Source organism: Pseudophryne corroboree (assembly GCF_028390025.1).
Source record: "Pseudophryne corroboree isolate aPseCor3 chromosome 3 unlocalized genomic scaffold, aPseCor3.hap2 SUPER_3_unloc_18, whole genome shotgun sequence".
Classification (NCBI taxonomy): Eukaryota; Metazoa; Chordata; class Amphibia; order Anura; family Myobatrachidae; genus Pseudophryne; species Pseudophryne corroboree.
The window spans coordinates 316,969-343,219 of record NW_026967506.1 but is presented as its reverse complement, the minus strand read 5'-3'; the positions used below and the strand labels follow the sequence as shown (position 1 = coordinate 343,219).

Genomic DNA, 26,251 nt, shown 5'->3' with positions numbered 1-26,251 from the left:
GAGCGATTAGATAGGAACCAAGAGAGGGCCGTGTCCTGAATACCTAGGGATTGTAGTGTTTGTATGAGAAGAGAGCAGTCAACAGTGTCACATGCAGCAGAGAGATCTAGAAGATAAGTAGTGTGTAATGGCCTGTAGACTTTGCAGTGATCAGATCATTCACTACTTTAGTCTGTCTCTGTGGAGTGTTGGGCATGAAAGCCTGACTGAAGTGGGTCCAATAAGTTGTGCGAGTTAAGAAAGTATGTGAGGAGAGTGTAGGCAAGTTTCTCAAGTAGCTTGGAGAAGCAAGGGAGCTGAGAGATGGGATAGAGGCATGGGAGCTGAGAGATGGGACGGGAGAGAGGCATGGGAGCTGAGAGATGGGACAGTAGTTTGAGAGAGCGTTAGGGTCACAATTTTGTGTTTCCAGAATGGGAGTAATCGCTGCATGCTTGTACAGTGAAGGGAAGACACCAGTAGAGAGAGAGAGAGATTACACGTTAGTTAAGGTTGGGATGAGCACAGCAGAGAGTTTTACTTATTTGTGAGGGTATAGGATCAAGAGAAGAGGTAGTAAAGTAGGCAGATTAGAAGTTTTGATAGTTCATCTTCATTTGTGGTATCAAATGAAGAGAAAGTGCCATAGTGTTCATTTAGGGAATTGAGAAGGTCACTGGTTGAGGAAGAGTATACCATTTCATCTTGGCACTTATCAATCCTGTCCTTGAAGTAGGAAGCTAGATCTTGCGTCTTGATAGTGGCTGGCAGGTAGGGGGGGGGGGGGGGGGGAGGCAAGACCTGGCATACACGCTTGGTGATAAAATGAACGACATTGCTCATTTTCACCCTTCCTGAGCAACGTCGCTCACTTTCTCGGCAAGTGTGTATGTCGGCGACGATGACCGATACGCGGGACAGCTCTCTGTCGGCTGTGCATGCATACTCAACCTGGATTGTGGTCCAAGAGCTGCCTGCACGGCCCGGCCGCGGCGTGACATCACTTAGCGAAACGGTCGCCATATTGCTCAGTGTCTATGTCCGGCCACCGACCACCCAGCCCGGGAGGGTGAAACACTAGACTGCATCGCTCATAGAGCACGTACCCACCTTTAGGGTCAGTACCTCTAATTAGGCGATTATGCAGTTATTCCGTAACCTCTAATGGAAATGAAAGTTATGGCTGTAACAGCCTAGTAGTGACATGGATAATAGCTTCACTTAGAGCTGAAACCAAACAGATGAATAATAGTCGGGCGCTGATGTACATCGTTGCTGGGTGTATGCGGGACTACACCAACCCCCAACCCCCCCCCCCCCCCCCCCCATGTAACCCTCCGTCTTCCAGCTGATTCCTTCTTCATCTTCTAGCCTCTGGCGATTATTTAATCTTTCTATGTATCTTTCCGAGGGGAGTTTCCCACCAAATCCTAACTCTAAGAATCCTGTGAGTGGGCGGAATAGGGTGACAGAATCCCAGCTGTGGTCACCTTCTCCATTACACCGCAGCACAGATATTACACCAGTGTGTGTTACCGAATGTACAATAAACAAGGAACGCTGGTTACTTACCATTTATTCTATAATATACAAATCATCTAAAACATATCGTTTACATAATTGTCACCAACATTGGTGCAGGCGGCCATTGTGGGGGCACTACTTTACATACAGCAACAGATTTATATACTACCTCCATGATGTCACTAGCACCTAGTGATGTGATAGGCTGCACTCTCAGTGATGTCACTGGTCCTTAGTGATGTCATGTCACTGGTTCCTAGTGACTGGATAGGCTGCATTCTCAGTGATGTCACTGGCTCCTAGTGACTGGATAGGCTGCACGCTCAGTGATGTCACTGTTTCCTAGTGACTGGATAGGCTGCACTCTCAGCGATGTTACTGGTTCCTACTGAAGGAAGAGGCTGCACTCAGTGATATCACTGGCTCCTAGTGAAGAGACAGGCACAGGGTCACGCTCACAGCAGTCTCTCACACATGCACAGGGTCACACACTCAGCAGGCTCTCACACATGCACAGGGTCACGCTCACAGCAGTCTCTCACACATGCACAGGGTCACACTCACAGCAGGCTCTCACACATGCAGGGTCACACTCACAGCAGGCTCTCACACATGCAGGGTCACACTCACAGCAGGCTCTCACACATGCAGGGTCACACTCACAGCAGGCTCTCTCACATGCAGGGTCACACTCACAGCAGGCTCTCACACATGCACAGGGTCACACTCACAGCAGGCTCTCACACATGTAGGGTCACACTCACAGCAGGCTCTCACACATGCAGGGTCACACTCACAGCAGGCTCTCACACGCATGGACTGATGTGACTGATTACTTGGAATAGAACTGCGCAGATGGATCCCAAGATGGATCCCTCACCTTATACAAATGTGCTTTTTCCTATAAGGAGAAATATACTTTACGGTAAGAACTTACCATTGATAACGGTATTTCTTCTATGTCCACAGGATAACAATGGGATATGATGAAGCGACAGCAGATTGCACCAATCGGTGAAAGCTTTCCGGCCTCCCATCATGCAACGGGCCCGTCCATATATCCCGCCCACTGGCTCAGGCAAATCAGTTGTATTCCAAAGATCAAGTCAGGAGCATCATAGCTAGCCCTAATCAGGCGAGAAGAACACACATACACACCCTTCCGTACAAGAGGGAAGAGGTTAGTGAGTATAAAGATTCTCAAATCAGGTGCGTCAGGGACCTGTGGACATAGGAGAAATACCGTTATCAACGGTAAGTTCTCACCATAACGTATATTTCTCCGGCAGGGTCCACAGGTTATCCACAGGATAACAATGGCATTTCCCAAAGCAATTTTTAGTGGTGGGGACGCTGCTGATTAGACAGGAGAACCTTACGCCCGAATTCAGTGTCATGAGAGGCAAAGCGTAATGTCTAATGAATGTGTTAATGGAAGACCATGTGACTGCCTTACATATCTGTTCTGCTGCCCATGAAGGACCTATTTTAAGAGCAGAGTGAGCAGAGACATTAGCCGGAACAGAGAGATCAGCTCGAGAATATGCTTCTGAAATCGTCATCCGAAGCCATCTTGCCAGTGTCTGCTTATCAGCAGGCTATCCCCTCTTGTGAAATCCGTAGAGAATGAAGAGAGAATCTCTTTCTGATGGCACTGGTACGATCCACGTAGATTCTTAATGCATGGACCACATACAGCGATGCATCTCCCACAGAAAGGCCCGGTACCTGGAAAGCCTGGACTACAATTTCTTCATTAAGGTGAAATTTAGAGACCACCTTAGGAAGATAACCAGATCTAGTTCTGAGAACTGCTTTATCTGGATAAAAAAAATCAGAAAAGGGGAATGACATGATAATGCCCCTAAATCTGATACTCTTCTAGCTGACGCCATAGCCAGTAGAAGGAGTACTTTAGCGGTCAACCATTTAAGATCCACTTTATTAAGTGGTTCAATTGGGGCAACTTGAAGGGCTTTCAGGGCTAGACTTAAGTCCAAAGGCACTGTAGGAGGAACAAAAGGAGGTTGAATGTGCAGCATTCCCTGGAAAAAAGTACGCACATCCTGTAAGTTGGTAATTTTCTTTTGGAACCATAGAGTCAATGCTGACACTTGCACTCTCAGGGAAGCCACCTTCAAACCTTTATCCATTCCTGCCTGAAAGAATGCTAAGACCGTGGAAACTCTGAAAGACTTAGGGTCCATTTTCCGTTCACTGCATCAATGAATATAGGCTTGCCATATTCGGTGATAAATGCGAGCTGAGGAAGGTTTCCTTGCTCTGAGCATAGTGTGACTTACCTTTTTTGAGAATCCTCTTGACTTCAGGATAGAGGTTTCAAGAGCTACGCTATCAAAGACAGTTGATCCAGATGTCTGTGATAACAAGGACCCTGCATCAGAAGATCTGGACGTTAAGGGAGCCGAAGTGGAGCATCCATCGACATCCTCTGCAGATCTGTGTACCAATGTCTTCTGGGCCAAGCCGGAGCTATTAGTATCATGGCACCTTTCCCTTGCTTTATCTTTCTCACCACCCTGGATAATAGGTGATTGGAGGAAACACATAAGCCAGATGAAAGTCCCTGGAGGAAACACATAAGCCAGATGAAAGTCCCATCTCACCAACAGGGCATCCACAAAGATTGCTCTGGGATCATTTGTTCTTGACCCGTATGCGAGAACTTTGTTGTTCAGATGGGACACCATGAGATCTATCTCTGGCAACCCCCACTTGTCTACAAGAGTCTGAAATACTTCCGGGTGTGGAGCCCATTCGATTGCCTTGAATGGTGTGTCGACTGAGAAAGTCCGCTTCCCAGTTTAGGACTCCCGGAACGAACACTGCGGACAAGGATGGATGATAAAGTTCTGCCTACTTTAGTATGTGACTTACCTCCTTCATCGCTTTTTGGCTGCGAGCTCCTCCCTGATGGTTAAGGTACGCTACAGCCGTTGCATTGTCTAAGCGGATCTGGACATTTTTTCCCAAAAAAATGTCCTTTGCCTGAATCAGTGCTATGTATATGGCCCGACGTTTCAATATATTTATTGGCAAGCAACTTTCTTCCTTGGTCCATTGCCCCTGGAACCACAACCTTCCTGACACTGCTCCCCAGCCCTGGCAACTGCCATCTGTCGTCAGAATTTCCCAATCTGATATCCAAAAGGGTCTACCCTCGTCCAGATGGGATGTCTGTAGCCACCAGGCTAATGACCTTCTTACTTCTATCGTAAGAACCATAGTCTGTGTTTTTATCATCTGATGCAACCCATTCCATTTGGCAAGAATCAGATGCTGCAGAGGCCTCGAGTGGAATTGTGCATACTCCACCATGTCGAATGTTGACACCATCAAACCCATTACTCGCATTGCTGCGTGAATGGATAACTTTTGACTGTGTAACATGTCCTGAATCCTTCACTGAACCTTGGATATCTTGTTCAGAGGTAACATTACTCTCTGAAGACTTGAATCCAGTACAGCCCCCAAGTGAGTCATCCACTGTGACAGAACCAGAAATGATTCTGCCCATTTTATGAGCCACCCGTGCTTCTGAAACACGTTATTGTCGGTTGCAGATGACATAGGAGCAATTCCTGCGACTGTGCCAGGATTAAAAGATCGTTGAGGTATGGAAAAATTCTTCTCCCCTGCTGGCGGAGATAAGCTGCCATTACCACCGTAATCTTGGTAAATACTCTGGGGACTGTGGCTAACCCAATAGGTAGGGCCTGGAACTGAAAATGCTGTTGGAGAATAGCGAACCTGAGATAGCCCTGAAGGGACAGTGCTATAGGAACATGTAGGTAAGCATCCTGTATATCCAGGGATACCATATAATCCCCTGGCTCCATGGCCAAAATGATGGAACGTAAAGCTCCATGTGAAACCAAGGTACCCAAATGTATTGGTTCAGCACTTTGAGATTCAGAATGGGCCGAAATGGCCCATTTGGCTTTTGAACTAGAAACAGGTTAGAGTAAAACCCCTGTCCTCATGCAGGAGGAACTGGAATGACTTCTCCTGACTGAAGCAATTTCTGAACTGCCTCTTGCAAAGCCCTGACCTTCGTCTCTACCCAAGATAGGCTGGTACAAAAAAACCTTTGAGGAGAGTGCTTCTTGAAGGCAAAAGCATAACCTAGAGATACTGCTTCCTGCACCCAGGCATCTGTTGTAGACTGCTGCCCTGTGCAAACTGAAGTCGGCCACCCACCCTGGGGTCCCCCAGGTGGAGGCTCGCACCATCAGGCTGATGGTTTCTTTGTTTTACCAATCGGTCCTCTGGTAGCCCAATGCTTTTTAGTCTTACCAGACTTGTTGTATTGGGACTGCCTGCTATCACTTTTACCTTTAGCTTTTCCTTGAGACCAAAAGGGCCGAAAAGCCGGAACTTTAGGTTTGAAATTGTATGTGGAAGAAAACTTTACTTTCTTGGAATCTGCTTCTGACTCCATAATATCTGTCAATTCTTTATCAAAACGAATATCTCCAGAAAAGGGCAAAGATTACAAAACCTTCTTAGATTCTGAATTAGCTTTCTACGTACGTAGCCAAACTGCTCTACGAACAGCTATTGTTGAAGCCCTGGAGGCAATACTACCCATATCCAATGCTGCTTCTTCCAAGAACATTGCAGCCTGTTTAATATGTGCTATTTCTGCTCTTTAGAAGCTATTGAAAAATCCCCCTCCGATGCATCAGCCCAGGCAGCCACTGCCTTTGCAATCCAAGCTGAAGCCATGGCTGGCCTTATGACTGCCCCAGACAGGGAAAAAAATGTTTTTTAGAAAACCATCCACTCTCCTATCCGTGACATCATTTAATGATGCTGAAGGCAAAGGTAATGTAGATTTTCGTACTAATCTAATCACATGCGTATCTACTTTAGGAGCCACCTCCCTTTTTAAACAATCCCCAGCTGGAAGAGGTAATTGGAATTCCATTTCTTAGGAATTCTAAACTTTTTCTTAGGCGTAGCCCAAGTCTCTTCCATAATTTCCGTCAGGTGATCTGACTTTGAAAACTCAGTCTTAACTGTTTTGGGACGTTTAAACACAGTTGCCTTGGTTTTTAACACAGGCTCTGCTGAATCCTCTATGGATAGAATGGCTTTCATTGTTTTCATTAAATCAGCTATATCCACTGAGCTGAGACCTTCCTTCTCCTCTTCGTATGCCGAAGTAGAATGAATTGAGCTTTCATCCTCTGATGAATCCTCGTTTGAACCATCTGTAGCCTGTGAGGATGAAGATTTACTTACCACCGGCTTATCAGCCTGTTTCTTTTGAGAGGCTGCTGCTGGAAGTGATACACCACAAGTGGGAAGCTGCATGTAAGGGTTAATCGTGCAACCCCGCTAGAGGAGTTGGAGGAATTATCCTTTCAGCTACACTGGATAAAGTCTGTGCAAACATAGCCCAAGGTGGATCAACCTACACCTGAATCGGTCTTGTATTTTTCAAGAACCCCAGGTGAAAGCTAAAACGATTTGCACACAAACCATCCTGAACCAAATCCTGAGAGGATAACACAGCTTTGCAAGACAAACATAATATGAGTGTTGGTGTTGCTGTGAGTGTATCTTCCTCAACTGTGCCGCTCTTAGACATGATAAATAATCACCACTTCCACAGTGTACTAGACAATTTGTGACTGTAATCACTTTGAGCTTTTTAAAGTGATATACAATCCGACCCTACCCATGCACCAGCATTGAGGATCGGAATAGAACAAAACTGACAGATTATAGTAAAGTCAGCAATCACACTAGCAGTCAGTCACATGTTATACATTAGAATACTAAGCGCACATCATCGACTACATTTCAGGTATGTAGGAGAACATATTACTGAATCATGTTTAAACAGATCTAACGTATTCAGATGCTTATAGGCACTTATCGAACTAATCGAACTATTCATACTCAAAAAGGTATTAGTGCTGTATTACCCGTACTCAGTAGAGTGGGACACAGGGAGACTCACCTCGCTTCCAGGACCGAGCAATACGTTAGCGAATGCCGAGTGGATCCAGACACTACTAGTGTACACTGCCGCTCCATGAACCTATAGTGAACACAGACGCTCAGTGAACAAAGATGCACCAGTCACACAGCTGCCTATGGTGCAACTGGGTCCCCTTCGTGTACAGCGTCTGAGACTTGCTAGTATATCCAACACAGACGCCCGCCGAAATAGCACTGTACTCGTGGGTAAGCGTTGTTGCGACCCAGCGAAGAGTTGTTGGAGCGACTCTAAGGTACGTATAAAACGCTGTTAAGAAAGATTGCTCAGAAAAATAGTAAGACTATAAAAGTAAAATAAGAAAGCTTAGGGCTGCTAAAAACCAGCAGCCCTCTGACCATGGTCCGGCTCCTGCCGCACCAAACAATATAGGGATGGGTCCATTGCATGCTGGGAGGCCGGAAAGCTTTGACCGATTTGTGCAAATCCGCTGTTGCTTCGCCATATCCCAATGTTATCCGGGTGGATAACCTGTGAACACTATATAGACCAAAGTATTTGGACTTTTGACCGTTACACCAACAGGAACTGTAATGACATTGTATTCAGATACATATAGATTAATATGGAGATGTTCCCCCTTTTGCAGCTATAACAGCTTCCACTCTTCTTGGACGGCTTTCCACAAGATTTTGGAGTGTTTCTGAGGGAATTTGGGCCCATTCATTCTGTAGAGCATTTATGAGGCCAGGCACTGATGTTAGACGTGTAGGCCTGGCTCACAATCTCCATTACAGTTCATCCCGCAGGTGCTCAATGGGGTTGAGGAAAGGGATCTCTGTGGGCCAGTCAAGTTCTTCCATGTCTTTATAGTCCTTGCTTTGTGCAATGGCGCACAGTCATGTAGGAATAGAAAGGGCCTTCAACAAACTGTTGCCACAAGGTTGGAAGCATAGCATTGTCCAAAATGTCTTGGTATGCTGAAGCATGAAGATTGCCCTTCAGTGGAGATAAGTCCTGGCATTGGACTTGGTGATGGCCATGGAAACCCATTCCATTAAGCTACCGCCGCACAGTTCTTGTGAATACATTAATACCAGTGGAAGTTCGAAACTCTTCAGCTATGGAATCAGCAGAGCATTGGCGACATTTACGCGCCATGCACCTTAGCATTCGCTGACCCCGCTCTGTGATTTTACGTGATCTTCTGCTTCGTGGTTGAATACTGTTGTTCCTAAACGCTTCCACTGTCTAATAATATCACTTACAGGTGACCGTGGAATATCCAGCAGGGATAAAATTTCACGGACCGTATTACTGCAGAGGTGGCGTCCTATCACAGTACCACGCTTGAGGTCACTAAGCTCTTCAGACCGACCCATTTTATATCACAATTGTTTGCAAATGGAGACTGCATGGCTAGGTGCTTGATTTTATACACCTGTGGCAACGGGTCTGATTGAAACACCTGAATTCAATACTTAACAGGTGTGGCCAAATACATTTGCTCATATAGTGCATATATACAAATAATGTTTTTGCAGTTTTCATATACAGTATGTAAAATATTAATGTAACCCTGTTTCATATCTACAAATCAAGGGAATTCAGCTGTGACTTTTCTGGTCTTACAATAGCTAGTTCACACACATGTGACTACTGTTATGTGCAACAAGAGCGGATTTCTTTGTAAAACATTTCCCACAATCAGAGCACGTAAATGGTTTCTCACCCGTGTGATGTCTCTGATGTCTAATAAGATATGATCTACGTGTAAAACTTTTCTCACACTCAGAACACGGAAATGGGTTCTCTCCTGTGTGAAGTCTATGATGTCTAACCAGATCTGAATTACGTGTAAAACATTTCCCACACTCAGAACATGGAAATGGCTTCTCACCTGTGTGACTTCTCTGATGTGTAATCAGATGTGATTTCTGCGTAAAACATTTCTCACACTCAGAACATGGATACGGTTTCTCACCTGTGTGAGTTCTTTGATGTTTAACAAGAGCTGATTTGTGTGTAAAATATTTTCCACACTCAGAGCATGATAAGGACTTCTCGCCTGTGTGATTTCTCTCATGTATAAGAAGAGTTGATTTATGAGTAAAACATTTCCCACACTCAGAGCATGGAAACAGACGCTCACCTGTGTGATTTCTCTCATGTATAAGAAGAGTTGATTTATGTGTAAAACATTTCCCACACTCAGAGCATGGAAATGACTTCTCACCTGTGTGACTTCTTTGATGTGTAAGAAAAGCCGATTTATGTGTAAAACCTTTCCCACACTCAGCACATGAAAATGGCTTCTCACCTGTGTGACTTCTCTTATGTATACGAAGAGATGATTTTTGTATAAAACATTTGTCACACTCAGAACATGTAAATGGTTTCTCACCTGTGTGACTTCTCAGATGTCTAATAAGATATGATTTCCGAGTAAAGCTTTTCTCACACTCAGTGCATGAAAATGGGTTCTCTCCTGTGTGAAGTCTATGATGTCTTACCAGATCTGAGTTACGTGTAAAACATTTCCCACATTCAGAACATGGAAATGGCTTCTCACCTGTGTGAGTTCTCTGATGCGTAATAAGATGGGATTTCTGTGTAAACCATTTCTCACACTCAGTGCATGGAAATGGGTTCTCTCCTGTGTGAAGTCTATGATGTCTAAAGAGATCTGATTTACGTGTAAAACATTTCTCACACTCAGAACATGGAAATGGCTTCTCACCTGTGTGACTTATCTGGTGTGCAACAAGATATGATTTCTGTGTAAAACATTTCCCACACTCAGAGCATGGATATGGCTTCTCACCTGTGTGACGTCTCTCATGTATAAGAAGTGTTGATTTGTGTGTAAAACATTTCCCACACTCAGAACATGTAAATGGTTTCTCACCTGTCTGACTTCTCTCATGTATAACAGCTAATTTATGGGTAAAACTTTTCCCGCAATCAGAAGAGGAAATGACTGTATCACCGCCATTATCCGTACTATGTACAGCAATATGGGAGTTACCAGAATAGTCCTCAAAAATAGAGGGGTGTAATGTTAAATCTGCACTGTGAAGAGGAAGATGTATATTGAGGGCAATACAGTGTTCTTCTGCAGACCATCGTGTGATGCCTTCGTGTGATGTCCGTTCTTCTAATTTAAAATGTGGAGACCAAACGAGATGTCCCTCCAAGGTAGTCTGTATATTGTGTCCATCTGGTAGAAAAAAAAAAGTGAACCAATTATCCCACAGCAAAGGCCTCATTAATATTTGTTGTCACCCCTATTCCCGCAGGTTCGTGCTTAGTACAGCCTCATGCATGCGCTACCTCTCATACACAATACCACAGAAGGAAAAAAATGGGGAGTTTTCGAGAGTTTGGCTGGGTCTCCGTCAGAGCGCCCGGGCAGCCCAGCAGATGGAGGTATTAGTCTGTGACCGGACGTGCCTTGATGCCTACACCAAGAGATTGGTTTTGTGTCTCACGAGACCTGGGTCTATAGGGGATTCCCTATTGCCACCACCTGGCTCCTACCACCTACACCTGAAACCGCGTGGCTGCTAAGGTTCCTCCTATTGGCATCTGAAACTACTTGCTGTGTATGTGTGGACACGCTACTGCCATACCTCCTGACTCGCGGCGGTTGGCCCCCATTGGTCACTGACCATTGATCACGCCTTGCACGGTAGCTGACAGAGGGCAGAGCTTGGAGGGGCTGGGCTCAATCCAGAACAGGCGGGACTGCGTTTCACATTCCTGCTGGTCGCAAGATGAATGCAGTCATCTTGAAGGCAAGATGTTTATTGCTCAAATAGCCTTAAAAATAAAAAAAGTCTCCTGCCCACTGGAGTGGGAGTCCTTTGGTGCTCCCTGAAACCATTTAGCTGGCTGGGGTTGCCAGGTTTTCCTTTGTTCTCCCATGCTACTTTCATGGGGGAGGCTGCATGGGAAGGCATTCCGTTTATCTTGAGAGGGGAGCTGGGGGTCCCAGCTCCAGATTCCCCCTAGACCACCAGGGATAGCAGTAAGGGCATTATTTTTTTACATATATTCATTAATATATTTTGTAGCTATTCTTGATCTAGCTCCCGGACCCCAGCGGTCAGCACACCAATAGTAACAAAGTAACATAGTTTCTGAGGTTGACAAAAGACAATTTGTCCATCGAGTTCAATCTATATGGGACTCCTATGCTTTATTATTTTAGGACTAATGTTGTCTGTTGCTGATGTCGGCCATTGTGTCTTATCCCTCTTTTTCTAATAACTATAGTGCGTGACTTACCACCATAACCCTCCTTATCCATTAGGAATTTATCTAGCCCCTTCTTAAAAGTATTGACCGAGTCCGCCGTTACTACTCTCTCAGACAGGGAATTCCAAACACGTATTGTCCTTACCGTGAAAAAAACCTTTTCGCCTATGTGTGCGGAATCTCCTCTCCTCTAACCTAAGCGGATGTCCACGTGTCCTCTATGTTGGTCATATCACAAACAGATCCCCCGCTAGCTCTGTGTATTGTCCCCTTATATATTTGTAGATGTTGATCATGCCCCCTCTTAATCTCCTCTTTTCCAGTGTAAACATGCCTAGCAAGCATTTCCTTGTATTCCAGCGTCTCCATCCCCTTAATCAGTTTGGCCGCCTCTGAACCTTTTCTAGCTCCAGGTTATCCTTTTTGGAGTATGGTGCCCATAACTGTGCACAGTATTCAAGATGTGGCCTCACTAGTGATTTATATAACGGGAGTATAATACTCTCGTCCCTTGCATCAATCCCCCATTTTATGCATGCTAGTATCTTATTGGCCTTCTTTGCTGCACTCCTACTTTGGGTACTGCTGCTTAGTTTCCTATCTATGTGAACATCAATAGTCAGGCACTGGGGTTTGACAACAAGCATTGCCGCACTCTGATGCTGGGGTGTCAGGCGCTAAGCCCCCGACACCCTGCAGTCAGCACATAGCCCTGCAGCTTTACCACAGCCCGGGCAGCTGTCAGTACACCGCCTCCCATGGCACGGCACAGCACACGACCCCCCCCCCCCATATGTTCTAATGGCTGATTATGTAGATACCATTAAATGGGATCATTAACTTCCCAGAGTGGTATCGTACTTCTCATATTCCCTGGCTGGCCCCTAGAACATCCTGTGCATTCCCATTAACCCCTAATGGGCACTTGTACCAGGCCCAGTCCATGGCCTTTGTCAGCTCCTGGTCCGGCACTATCACATTTTACAAAACCCCTTGTGAACGCACAGAGAGGGATGTCCCTGCCAACTTGGCCACGAAGGGGAGAGTGGCTTAGTGTTCCTCTTAGACGCCTTTTTTCTAGTGTAAACATACCTAACCTAGTAAGTCTTTCCTCATAGTCCAGTGCCTCTAACCCCTTAACCAGTTTGGTGGCTCGCCTCTGAACCTTTTCAAGTTCTAAGATGTTTCTTTTATAGCAGAACTGTACACAATATTCCCCGTGTGGCAGCACCAATGATTTATACAGCGGCAGGATTACACTCTCATCCCTTGTCTCCATTCCCCGTTTTATGCATGATCACATTTTGTTAGCCTTCGTTGCTGCACCATAAAATTGTGTACTGCTGCTGCTAAGTCTATTATGAGCACCCCCAAATCTTTTTCAACTATCGTTATCCCTACATTTTCCCCATTTAATTTATAGGATGCATGATTGTTCTTAGTCCCAGAGTGCATAACTTTACATAGACTGAACTACTCTACATAGTTTAGTATCATCCGCAAAAACTGACACTGTGCTTCCCAGACCTTCTCCTAGGTCAATAATGAATATGTTACACAGCAAAGGTCTGAGTACTGAGCCCTGCGGTATTTCACTGAGCACTGAGGCCCATTCAGAGAACATCCCATTAATCACCACTCGCTGTTCCCTGTTATCTAGCTAATTTCTTACCCAAGTACAAATAGTGTTTCCTAGACCAAGCTCTGTGTCGAAGGCTTTAGCAAAATCTAAATAGTCTGCATGCACTGCTTTCCCCTGGTCAAGATTATCGCTCACGTTCTCATAGAAGCTAATCAAGTTAGTCGTCGGCAAGGCTGCCACCCCCTCGTCTGGACACCACCCTTTTCTGGTTGCATGCAGCAAAACTATGCCCGCTGATAGCGCCCTGCCCATATCCTGCAGGGAACACTATGGTTGGTATCACTCCCAGACGTCCATAGTACCATAAACATCTTGCTCAACATCTGGAAAGAGGTAAAGAAAAATTTGTGCAAAGCTTCATTGTAGTACAAAGTGCCGATTAGGAGAGGAGGAATGTTCCTTTGCTGAATCCTGGGGATAAGGTCAGGTTATCAACCAAACATCTGCACATGAAGGTTCCAACCATGAACACTGCTCCAAAATTCTTGGTCCCTTCAAGATCCTTCAAGTGATCCATCTGGAGGCATATGTTCTGAAGCTTCCTGGCACATTCAGGATACCTAATGTATTCCACATCTCTCTTCTCAAAACTCCGGTCCTCAATTAGTTCTCGAAACCCTGTAAACCCCCTTTGGCTATTCCAGTAGACCACCAAGAGGAATAGGAGGAGAAACAAATCCTGGACTCCAGAATTTCTTGACGCTCTGTTCAATTTCTGGTGGACTGGGAAGAACATGGTCCTGAAGAATGATGATGGGTCAAGCCCTACGATAGTCACACACATCCACTACTCTGGAAATTTTACCAGAAGTTCCCTAACAATTTGTGGGGTGTCCAGTGTCCACCCATAGATGGGTTGGAAGGTAATGTCAAAGCGTGCCAGAACCCAGTAACCGCTCACCTGATCAGCTTGCATCCTCTAATCTACCTGAGAGTTTGTGACAAACAGCAACAGGGCAAAGCAGCAGAGCAGGGATCAGCAACACAGAATCATGGGGGACAGCAGAAAGTGGGTGACGCATAAAAGCAGGATACAGAGACAGGTCAGGGGATAAAGAGCATCAGTACAGAGCCACCAAACACAGACACTGGAGCAGAGCCTCAGCACAATGACAGTGTGTGGTTACAGTGCTGAGTGTGAGGCAATGCTGTATGAGATATACCAGAGAGTGTGGGGAGGAGACTGGTCAGATCTCTGGGCTGGTAACACACAGTGACATAATGTGAGGGGGAGAGCAGGAGTATAATAGGGGCTGATAGCTCCTGATGTATGAGATACACCAGAGTGTGGGGATGAGACTGGTCAGATCTCTGGGCTGGTAACACAGAGACATGATGTGAGGAGAGCAGGAGTATAATAGGGGCTGATGGCTCATGATGTATGAGATACACCAGAGAGTGTGGGGAGGAGACTGGTCAGATCTCTGGGCCGGTAACACACAGTGACATGATGTGAGGGGGAGAGCAGGAGTATAATAGGGGCTGATGGCTCCTGATGTATGAGATACACCAGAGAGTGTGGGGAGGAGACTGGTCAGGTCTCTGGGCTGGTAACACACAGTGACATGATGTGAGGGGAAGAGCAGGAGTATAATAGGGGCTGATGGCTCCTGATGTATGAGATACACCAGAGAGTGTGGGGAGGAGACTGGTCAGGTCTCTGGGCTGGTAACACACAGTGACATGATGTGAGGGGGAGAGCAGGAGTATAATAGGGGCTGATGGCTCCTGATGTATGAGATACACCAGAGAGTGTGGGGAGGAGACTGGTCAGGTCTCTGGGCTGGTAACACACAGTGACATGATGTGAGGGGGAGAGCAGGAGTATAATAGGGGTGATGGCTCCTGATGTATGAGATACACCAGAGAGTGTGGGGAGGAGATTGGTCAGATTTCTGGGCTGGTAACACACAGTGACATGATGTGAGGGGAGAGCAGGAGTATAATAGAAGCTGATGTCTCCTGATGTATGAGATACACCAGAGAGTGTGGGGAGGAGACTGGTCAGATCTCTGGGATGGTAACACACAGTGACATGATGTGAGGGGGAGAGCAGGAGTATAATAGGGCTGATGGCTCCTGATGTATGAGATACACCAGAGAGTGTGGGGAGGAGACTGGTCAGATCTCTGGGCTGGTAACACACAGTGACATGATGTGAGGGGAGAGCAGGAGTATAATAGGGGCTGATGTCTCCTGATGTATGAGATACACCAGAGAGTGTGGGGAGGAGACTGGTCAGATCTCTGGGCTGGTAACACACAGTGACATGATGTGAGGGGGAGAGCAGGAGTATAATAGGGGCTGATGTCTCCTGATGTATGAGATACACCAGAGAGTGTGGGGAGGAGACTGGTCAGATCTCTGGGCTGGTAACACACAGTGACATGATGTGAGGGGGAGAGCAGGAGTATAATAGGGGCTGATGTCTCCTGATGTATGAGATACACCAGAGAGTGTGGGGAGGAGACTGGTCAGATCTCTGGGCTGGTAACACACAGTGACATGATGTGAGGGGAGAGCAGGAGTATAACAGGGGCTGATGGCTCCTCCACTGGGCAGATACATTTCCCTCAATAGTCTGTAGTGACAGAGGAGGGTGTAGGATAAGAGATTGCTGTAGTGACTGAGCAAGGAGAATAAGTAACTATTTTCTGTAATAAGTGATTATTACTCACCTGTGCTGATATCTGTAGGGATTTCTTCCTCTTTCCACTGTTGATCACCCATCACATATATCTCTTCTCCCTCTATATCTTCTGCCTTTATATCAGTCACATACGTCTCTTCTTCTCCCTCTATAACTTCAGCCTTTATATCAGTCACATACGTCTCTTCTCCCTCTATATATTCTGCTTTCATATCAGTCAGTTTTTCACCCTAAATAAAAATAAACAATAATAGGATATTGGTTACCTACCGGTAAATCCTTTTCTCATAGTGCGTAGAGGATGCAGGGGTCCACATTAGTACCATGGGGTATAGACGGGTCCACCAGGAGCCATTGGCACTTTAGGAGTTTGAGAGTGTGGGCTGGCTCCTCCCTCTATGCCCCTCCTACCAGACTCAGTATAGAAACTGTGCCCGAGGAGATGGACATCTTCAAGAGAAGGATTATACACAGATGTGGTGAGATTCACATCAACTCACACATACAAGGCACGTCAAGCTAACTAGCTTGAAACTCAGCAACTGCTGAAACATTACTTACCAAGTAACAAAACAGTACTTAACTAAGAACAAAGCAGTACTGAACCAAGTAACCACTGCAGGAAAACGAAGCGCTGGGCGGGCGCCCAGCATCCTCTACAGACTACGAGAAAAGGATTTACCGGTAGGTAACCAAAATCCTATTTTCTCTTATGTCCTAGAGAATGCTGGGGTCCACATTTATACCATGGGGATGTACCAAAGCTCCCAGAACGGGAGGGAGAATGCGGAGGCTCCTGCAGAGGCCAAAGTATCGAACTTTTAGAACTTTGCAAACATGTTCAACCACAAAGTTGTAAAGCCGAGACACCCCGGGCAGCTGCCCAGGAAGACCCCACCGTACGAGTAGAGTGGGTCTTAACAGACGTAGGACACGGCAATCCTGCCGTAGAATACGCATGCTGGATAGTGAACCTGATCCAGTGAGAGATTGTCTGCTTAGAGAAGCAGGACACCCAATTTTCTTGGGATCACACAGGACAAACAAAGTGTCCGATTTCCTGTGACGAGCAGTCTTCTTCACATAGATTTTCAGAGCCCTTACAACATCCAAGGACTTTGAAGAAATTGAGGAGTCAGTAGCCACTGGCACCACAATAGGTTGGTTGATATGAAATGCCGACACAACCTTCGGAAGAAACTGCTGACGTGTCCATAGCTCAGCTCTATCTTCACGGAAGATCAAGTATGGGCTTTTACAGGACAAAGCCCCCAACTCCGACACACGTCTAGCAAAAGCTAAAGCCAACAAAGTGACAGCCTTCCACGTGAGAAATTTGACCTCAACCTCCTGTAGAGGCTCAAACCAGTCAGATTGGAGAAACTGCAACACCACGTTAAAATCCCTTGGTGCCGTAGGCGGAACAAAGGGAGGTTGGATATGCAGGACTCCCTTCAAAAAAGTCTGAACCTCAGGGAGGGCAGCCAACTGTTTCTGGAAGAAAATGGATAGGGCCAAAATTTAGACTTTTATGGATCCTGACCTCAGGCCCATATCCACACCTGTTTGCAGGAAGAGGAGAAAACGTCCCAGTTGAAACTCCACCGCAGGAAACTTCTTGGATTCACACCAAGATACATATATTTTCCAAATACGATGGTAATGTTTTGACGTTACTCCTTTCCTAGCCTGTATCAGGGTAGGAATAACTTTGTTCGGAATACCCTTCCGAGCTAATATCTGGCGTTCAACCTCCATGCCGTCAAATGTAGCTGTGGGGTAAGTCTTGATAGGCGAACGGTCCCTGTTGCAGCAGGTCCTCCCGAAGAAGAAGAGGCCTCGGCTCTTCTAGCAGTAGATCCAGAAGATCGGCGTACCAAGTCATTCTTGGTCAGTCCAGAGCAATGAGGATTGCCTGAACTCTTGTTCTCCTTATGAGTTTGAAAACTCTTGGAATGAATGAGTGGAGGAAACACGTACCACCGACTGGACACCCACGGAGTCACCTAGGGCGTCCACCTCCACTGCTTGCGTGTCCCTCGACCTGGAATACCGCCGAAGCTTCTTGTTGAGACGAGAGGCCATCATGTCGATTTGGGGTACGCCCCAAAGATCTGTTACCTCCTTGAATACCTCCGGATGGAGACCCCACTCCCCTGGATGGAGATCGTGTCTGTTGAGGAAGTCCGCTTCCCAGTTGTCTACTCCCGGAAAGAAGATTGCCGACAGCGCCAACGCGTGTTTTTCTGCCCAGAGATGATTCTTGTTACCTCTAACATTGCAGCTCTGCTCTTCGTTCCGCCCTGTCGGTTTATGTAAGCCACTGTCGTCACATTGTCCGACTACACTTGAATGGCACGATTTCTCAGAAGATGGGCCTCCTGGAGAAGACCGTTGTAGACGGCTCTTAGTTCCAGAATGTTTATTGGCAGGCTGGCTTCCAGACTTGACCACCTTCCTTGGAAGGTTTCTCCTTGAGTGACTGCTCCCCAGCCCCGGAGACTTGCATCCGTGGTTAGAAGGATCCAGTCCTGAATCCCGAACCTGCGGCCCTCCAGAAGGTGAGGTAATTGCAGCCACCAAAGGAATGAAATCCTGGCCCTTGGTGACAGATGTATTCTCTGGTGCATGTGTAGATGGGATCCCGACCACTTGTCCAGGAGATCCAGCTGGAAGGACCGAGCGTGAAACCTCCAGTACTGCAGAGCCTCGTAAGAGGCCACCATCTTCCCCAGAAGGCGAATGCACTGATGAACCGACACTTGGGTTGGCTTCAGGACATCCCGTACCATTGTTTGAATCACCAACGCTGTTTCCTCTGGAAGAAACACCCTCTGCACTTCCGTGTCGAGGATCATTCCCAGAAAGGACAACCTCCTGGTTGGTTCCAAATGTGATTTTGGAAGATTCAGGATCCAACCATGTTCCCTGAGAAGCTGGGTCGCGAAAGCTATGGACCGTAACAGCTTTTCCTTGGACGATGCTTTTATCAGCAGTTCGTCCATATATGGAATCATGTTCACCCCCTGCTTGCGGAGAACTATCATCTCCGCCATCACCTTGGTGAATACCCTCGGTGCTGTGGAGAGACCGAATGGGAGGGCCTGGAACTAGAAATGACTGTCCAACAATGCGAAGCAGAGATAAGCCTGATGCGGCAGCCAAATCGGAATGTGGAAGTACGCATCCTTGATATCCAGGGATACCAGGAATTCCCCCTCTTCCAGACCTGATATCACCGCCCTTAGAGACTCCATTTTGAACTTGAACTCTTTCAGAAAGGGGTTTAGAGATATTAGGTTCAGAATGGGTCTGACCGAACCAACCGGTTTCGGTACCACGAAAAGGTTTGAATAGTAACCTTTGCTTTGCATATGAGGTGGTACTGGCACAATGACCTGTGCCTCCACCAACTTCTGGACGGCTTCTTGCAGGACAGTCCTGTCTGCCAGCAGAGCTGGTAAGCCTGATTTGAAAAATCGGTGAGGGAGATTGTGAAATTCCAGCCTGTACCCCTGGGACACAATATCTTGCACCCAGGGGTCTAGGCCGGATGACACCCAGACATGACTGAAATATACGTTATGGTAAGAACTTTACCGTTGATAACGGTATTTCTCCTATGTCCACAGGTTTCCACAGGAAAACATTAAGATATGATGGAGCGACAGCGGATTGGCACCAAACGATCACAAGCTTTCTGGCCTCCCAGAATGCACCAGGCTCGTCCAAATAATCCCGCCCACTGACTCAGTCAAATCAGTTGTTACCAAAGCATTTAGGGAGGAGCATTATGTAGAACCCTATTCAGGTGATAAGAACACACTTGCACACCCTACCATGCAAGAGGGAAGAGGTTAGTGAGTATAAAGATTCTCAAATCAGGTGAGTCAGGGTGGGATCCCTGCGGAACCTGTGGACATAGGAGAAATACCGTTATCAACGGTAAGTTCTTACCATAACGTATATTTCTCCAACAGGGTCCACAGGATAACATTAGGACTTCCCAAAGCAATTTTTAGTGGTGGGGACACTCCTGATTTATAGGAGAACCTTATGCCCGAATTGAGCATCATGAGAGGCAAAGATATCCCAGGCATAATGTCTGATTGAATGTGTTTATTGGAAGCCATGTGGCTACCTTACATATATGTTCTGCTCAAGCACAATATTGTGCTACCCATGAAAGACCTTCCTTACATGTATAGTGAGCAGAGACATTAGCCGGGACAGGGAGATCAGCTTAAGAATATGCTTCTGAAATCGTCATTGGAAGCCATCTTGCTAGCGTCTGTTTAGTAGCAGGCCATCCCCTCTTGTGAAAACCATAGAGGATGAAAGGAGAATTTGTCTTTCTAATGGCACTGGTACAATCCATGTAGATACTTAATGCCCGGACTACGTCCAGTGATGCATCTCCCGCAGAAAATCCTAATTCCTGAAAAATCGGGACCATAATATCTTCATTAAGGTGGAATATAGATCACCCCTTAGGAAGATACCCAGACCTAGTTCCGAGAACTACTTTATCTGGAAAACATCAGAAAAGGAGATTAGCATGACAGTGCTCCTAAATCTGACTCTCTTCTAGCTGATGCCATAGTCAGCCGAACGAGAACTTTAGCTGTCAACCATTTAAAGTCCACTTCACTTGGTTTAAACAGAGCAACTTGACAGGCTTTGAGGACTAGATTCAGATTCCCTGACCCTGTAGTAGGAAAAAGGGAAGGTTGAATGCGCAGCATTCCCTGGGAAAAAGTGCGCACATCCTGCAATTTGTCAGTTTTCTTTTGAAACCATACAGTCAATGCGGACACTTGTATATCCGAGGAAGCCACCGCTAACCCTTTATCTATTCCTGTTTGAAGGAACGCTAAAACCCTGGAAATTCTGCAAGATTTCGTGTCCATACCTCCTTCATTGCACCAATGAATATAAGCTTGCCATATTTTGTGATATTACGAGTCAAGGAAATTTTCCCTTGTTCTGAGCATTTGTGAGAATCCTCTGGACCTCAGTATATAGATTTCAAAAGCCACGCCATCAAAACAGTTTGATCCAGATATCTGTGATAATCAAGGACCCTGTCTTAGTCTGGGCGTAGAGGAAACAGAAAAGGTATTCAAGATTATCTGCGGATCCGTGTACCGACGCCTTCTGGGCCAAGCCGGGGCTTATTAGGATCCCGGCATCTTTGTTGTATTTTCCTCACTATCCTGGGTAGCAGGATGATTTAAGAAACACATAAAAGAAATAAAATTCTCCTTAAAAAGACATCCACAAAGATCACTTCCTTTGTTCCTGACCCGATTATCGCTTTTGCTATTCAGATGGGACACCATGAGAATTATCTCTGGCCAAGCCCATTTGTCTCCCCGAGTCGGACACGACTTTAGGGTGTAAAGCCCATTCATTTGCCTGAATGGTGTGTCGACTGAGAAATCAGCTCTTCAGTTTAGGACTCCCGGAACAAACCCTGAGGACAAGGCTGGAAGATGGAGTTCTGCACACTTTTGTTTGTGATTTACCTCTTTTCTTGCTTTTTATCTGCGTGTTCCTCTCTACTGCCATTTCCTTGTCCTTGCGGATCTGGACCGATCTTCCTTTAGGAATGTCCCATGCCTGAATCAGGACCCAGTATATGGCCTGACGTGCTAACAGATTTATTAGCAGGCACCTTCTTCTATGGTCCATAATCCCCAGAATCATAATTTTCCGGATAATGGTCTCCATAACAGAGAAGACTTGTATTTGTTGTCAGGATTTCCCCACCGGATATCCAAAAAGAAAAAGGTATCCTCTGATCTAGATGGAATGTCTGTAGGCCCCAGGCTACTTCTTACCTTATTTTGCCAGTACCACGTTCTTGTGTGTGTACTGTCCATCTGGCCGGTCTACACCACCTGGTATTCACAAATGGTCTTGGGCTTGGCGAATTTAACCCGGTACAACGCTGCTTAACTTCCAACATCAATTGAGATTGGACATGTCCAGTGTGATGCGGCCTTAGATGGAGGAGATGCTGAAAAAGTCTTGAGTGGAATTATGCCCACTCCACCACGTGTATTGTTAACACCATCAAAACCCATCATTGGCATTGCTACGTGAATTGATATTGTTTGACATTGTAACCACTCTCCTAGCCTTGCCTTGGATATCTTGTTCCGAGGTAACTACTTTCTGCAAACTCGAATTCAGTATAGCCCAACCGTGAGTTATGTTACGGAACCAGAGATGATCCCATTTACGAACCACCCGTGCCTCTGCAGACAAGTTATTTGTATGTTGCAAATGACACAGAACCTTTCCTATATTTGTGTCACGATAGGAAGGTGGCCAAGGTATGGCAATTTTCTTAACCTCTACTAACGGAGATAAATTGCCATATTCATTTTGATAAATACTCTGGGGCTGTGGCTAACCCAAAGGGTAAGGCCTAACTGAAATTTTGCTGAAGGATGGTAAACCTTGAGATAACACTGATGGACAGTGTTATAGGAGCCTGAAGGTAAGATTCCTGAATTATCCAGGAATACCATGTATTATATTGGCTCCTCACCCAACTATGGAGTTGCCTCCACTAAAACCGTGTTACCCAAATTTCTCTGTTTTTGAAATTGATATTGGGGCGAGGGATTGTTTTTGACCCAGGTGGGAATAAACCACCCCATTGTGCCTGGGTTACTGGAATGACTATTCCTGACAAAATATTTTCTGAATTGCTTCATGCAAATCCCTCGCCTACGCCTCTACCCGAGATGGGCTGAGACCGAAAACCTTATAGGAGAATGGTTCCAGAAGGGAAAGTATAACCTTAGAAATACTGCTTCTTGCAACCGGGAATCTATCTGTAGATTGCTATCAAATCTGTGCAACTGAAGAAGTCGGCCCCTTATCCTTCTGGAATCTGCCAGGAGACCCTCACCATTATGGTGATGGCCTCTGATTTGGAAGCTGGCCTCTGATTACCTTTGCTTCTTTGCCTTAACAAACTTATTGTATTGGGGATGTTACGTTCCTTTATGACCGACAAGGCCAAACCAGACCCCTATATTTGGGGTTATATGTGGAAGGGAACGTGACCTTCTTGGAGTCTGGTTCTGACTCCGGAATAACTGTTAACTCAAACAGAAAACTTACAATCACTGTAAAAATTTCCAGAACCTTCTTAGATTCTGAATCAGCTTCCCATGTATGTGAACCAAGTTGTTCTTGAACAGCGATTGTTATGCTGATGCCCTAGAACTTTAGTGTCCATATAAGCTATATGGGATTCTTACTCCCTTGCAGGCGTTGAAACCTGTCTTCCAGTACCTCAGCCCAATGTACCTACAGCACCTGGTATTTCAAGGTGGTCTCCCCTCCAAGAACTAACCAGACCGAACACTGCTTAGCGTCCAAAATCTAGTGAGATTGGGCCTATCCAGTGTGGTGTAGCCATAGACTACAAGGTGAAGTCCTTGCTGGCCTTGTGACTACCCCAGACAAAGACAATATGGTCTTATTCTTTTGATGGCAGAGGCCCTATAGATTTTTGCATTATCATTGACATGCATATCTATTTTGAGAGACACTTCCCTATTTTAAACAGTCCCTAGGTTGAAAAAGATATTGGAATCCCATTTACCGGGCATTCTACTTTATTGGGTGTAACCCAAACCTTTTTCCTGAATTCTGCCCTCGTGCAGAGACCTTTTGGGACGTTTAAAGTGAAGTGCCTTATTTTTACCCCAGGCTCTGCTGCCTCTATTGACAGACTAGCCTATTTTTGCTCTCATTTATTTAGCTGATATCTTTTACCTGTTCTTTGTATGCTGAAGTAGAGTATATGGAGATTTCATGATTATCATGTGTAGCCTGTGAAGTCGATGATTTATTTACATTCGGTCATCAGCTTGTCTTATTGGAGAAACTGTTGGGTATATACCACAAGCAGTGAGCAGCATGTGTTAATATTGTAAGATTTAACCTCTCAGCTAAACTGTACAAGGCCTGTGCAAAACATCGCCTCAATGGGTCTATCTATACCTAATATAATCAGGATGTATTATGCTAAACAGCCAATCATTTTTACACATAACCATCCTGTACCAGATCATAGATAATACAGTTTTAGCCAAACAACAATATATGAGTGTTTTTGTCAGCGTATGCTGCCCTTAGACATGATAAATACTCAGCACTTTCACAGGGTATTACACAATTTGTGACTGTAATCCCCTTTCTCTAAAGTGATGTGTGTGACCCTTCCCATGCACCTACATTAAGAAACAGAAGTATCAACCGACAATCATTTATTATTATTAAGTCAGCATCACACTAGTAGTCAGTCACATATTTTTTATATATATATATATATATATATATATATATATATATATATACACACACACTGCTCAAAAAAATAAAGGGAAAACTTAAACAACACAATGTAACTCCAAGTCAATCACACTTCTGTGAAATCAAACTGTCCACTTAGGAAGCAACACTGATTGACAATCAATTTCACATGCTGTTGTGCAAATGGAATAGACAACAGGTGGGAATTATAGGCAATTAGCAAGACACCCCCAATAAAGGAGTTGTTCTGCAGGTGGTGACCACTTCTCAGCTCCTATGCTTTCTGGCTGATGTTTTGGTCACTTTTGAAAGCTGGCGGTGCTTTCACTCTAGTGGTAGCATGAGACAGAGTCTACAACCCACACAAGTGGCTCAGGTAGTGCAGCTCATCCAGGATGGCACATCAGTGCGAGCTGTGGCAAGAAGGTTTGCTGTGTCTGTCAGCGTAGTGTCCAGAGCATGGAGGCGCTACCAGGAGACAGGCCAGTACATCAGGAGACGTGGAGGAGGCCGTAGGAGGGCAACAACCCAGCAGCAGGACCGCTACCTCCACCTTTGTGCAAGGAGGAACAGGAGGAGCACTGCCAGAGTCCTGCAAAATGACTTCCAGCAAGCCACAAATGTGCATGTGTCTACTCAAACTATCAGAAACAGACTCCATGAGGGTGGTATGAGGGCCCGACGCCCACAGGTGGGGGTTGTGCTTACAGCCCAACACCGTGCAGGATGTTTGCTATATGCCAGAGAACACCAAGATGGCAAATTCGCCACTGGCGCCCTGTGCTCTTCACAGATGAAAGCAGGTTCTCACTGAGCACATGTGACAGACGTGACAGAGTCTGAAGACGCCAAGGAGAACGTTCTGCTGCCTGCAACATCCTCCAGCATGACCGGTTTGGCAGTGGGTCAGTAATGGTGTGGGGTGGCATTTCTTTGGGGGGCCGCACAGCCCTCCATGTGCTCGCCAGAGGTAGCCTGACTGCCATTAGGTACCGAGATGAGATCCTCAGACCCCTTGTGAGAGACTATATGCTGGTGCAGTTGGCTCTGGGTTCCTCCTAATGCAAGACAATGCTAGACCTCATGTGGCTGGAGTGCGTCAGCAGTTCCTGCAAGACGAAGGCATTGATGCTATGGACTGGCCCGCCTGTTCCCCAGACCTGAATCCAATTGAGCACATCTGGGACATCATGTCTCGCTCCATCCACCAACGCAACGTTGCACCACAGACTGTCCAGGAGTTGGCGGATGCTTTAGTCCAGGTCTGGGAGGAGATCCCTCAGGAGACCATCCGCCACCTCATCAGGAGCATGCCCAGGCATTGTAGGGAGGTCATAAAGGCACGTGGAGGCCACACACACTACTGAGCCTCATTTTGACTTGTTTTAAGGACATCACATCAAAGTTGGATCAGCCTGTAGTGTGTTTTTCCACTTTAATTTTGAGTATGACACCAAATCCAGACCTCCATGGGTTAATATATGAGATTTCCAATGATAATTTTTGTGTAATTTTGTTGTCAGCATATTCAACTATGTAAAGAACAAAGTATTTAATAAGAATATTTCATTCATTCAGATCTAGGATGTGTTATTTTAGTGTTCCCTTTATTTTTTTTGAGCAGTATATATATATATATATATATATATATATATATACACACATACACATCATATGAGCATATTATCAACTACGAACACATCTCAAAGCATGTAGGAGTACATATTAATGAATTCTGTTCTATACAGATCTTTATAGTATTCAGACACATTGCGAAGAAACCACAGCAATGTACACAGACTCATATGCAATAGGCACTAAACTTAACTATTCATACTACAAAAGTAGATAGAATTTTAGTGCTGTATAACCCGTACTCAGTAGA

General features: G+C 45.7%; 2 protein-coding genes across 2 annotated transcripts in view; one reads left to right on the top strand and one right to left on the bottom strand.

Annotated features, from left to right (window-relative positions):
• LOC134983565 (lactase/phlorizin hydrolase-like) overlaps positions 1-26,251 on the top strand; it is a 744,668-nt gene that overhangs the window by 450,404 nt on the left and 268,013 nt on the right. The gene's annotated exons all lie outside the window — the stretch shown is intronic.
• LOC134983560 (oocyte zinc finger protein XlCOF6-like) overlaps positions 1,539-26,251 on the bottom strand; it is a 75,977-nt gene continuing 51,264 nt past the window's right edge. The window contains exons 6-7 of the mRNA XM_063949215.1: positions 16,055-16,256; positions 1,539-10,694 (exon numbers count right to left, since the gene is read on the bottom strand). Coding sequence (XP_063805285.1) covers positions 9,112-10,694; positions 16,055-16,256 — 1,785 coding nt within the window. The 3' untranslated portion in view covers positions 1,539-9,111. The remainder of the gene's footprint in view (positions 10,695-16,054; positions 16,257-26,251) is intronic.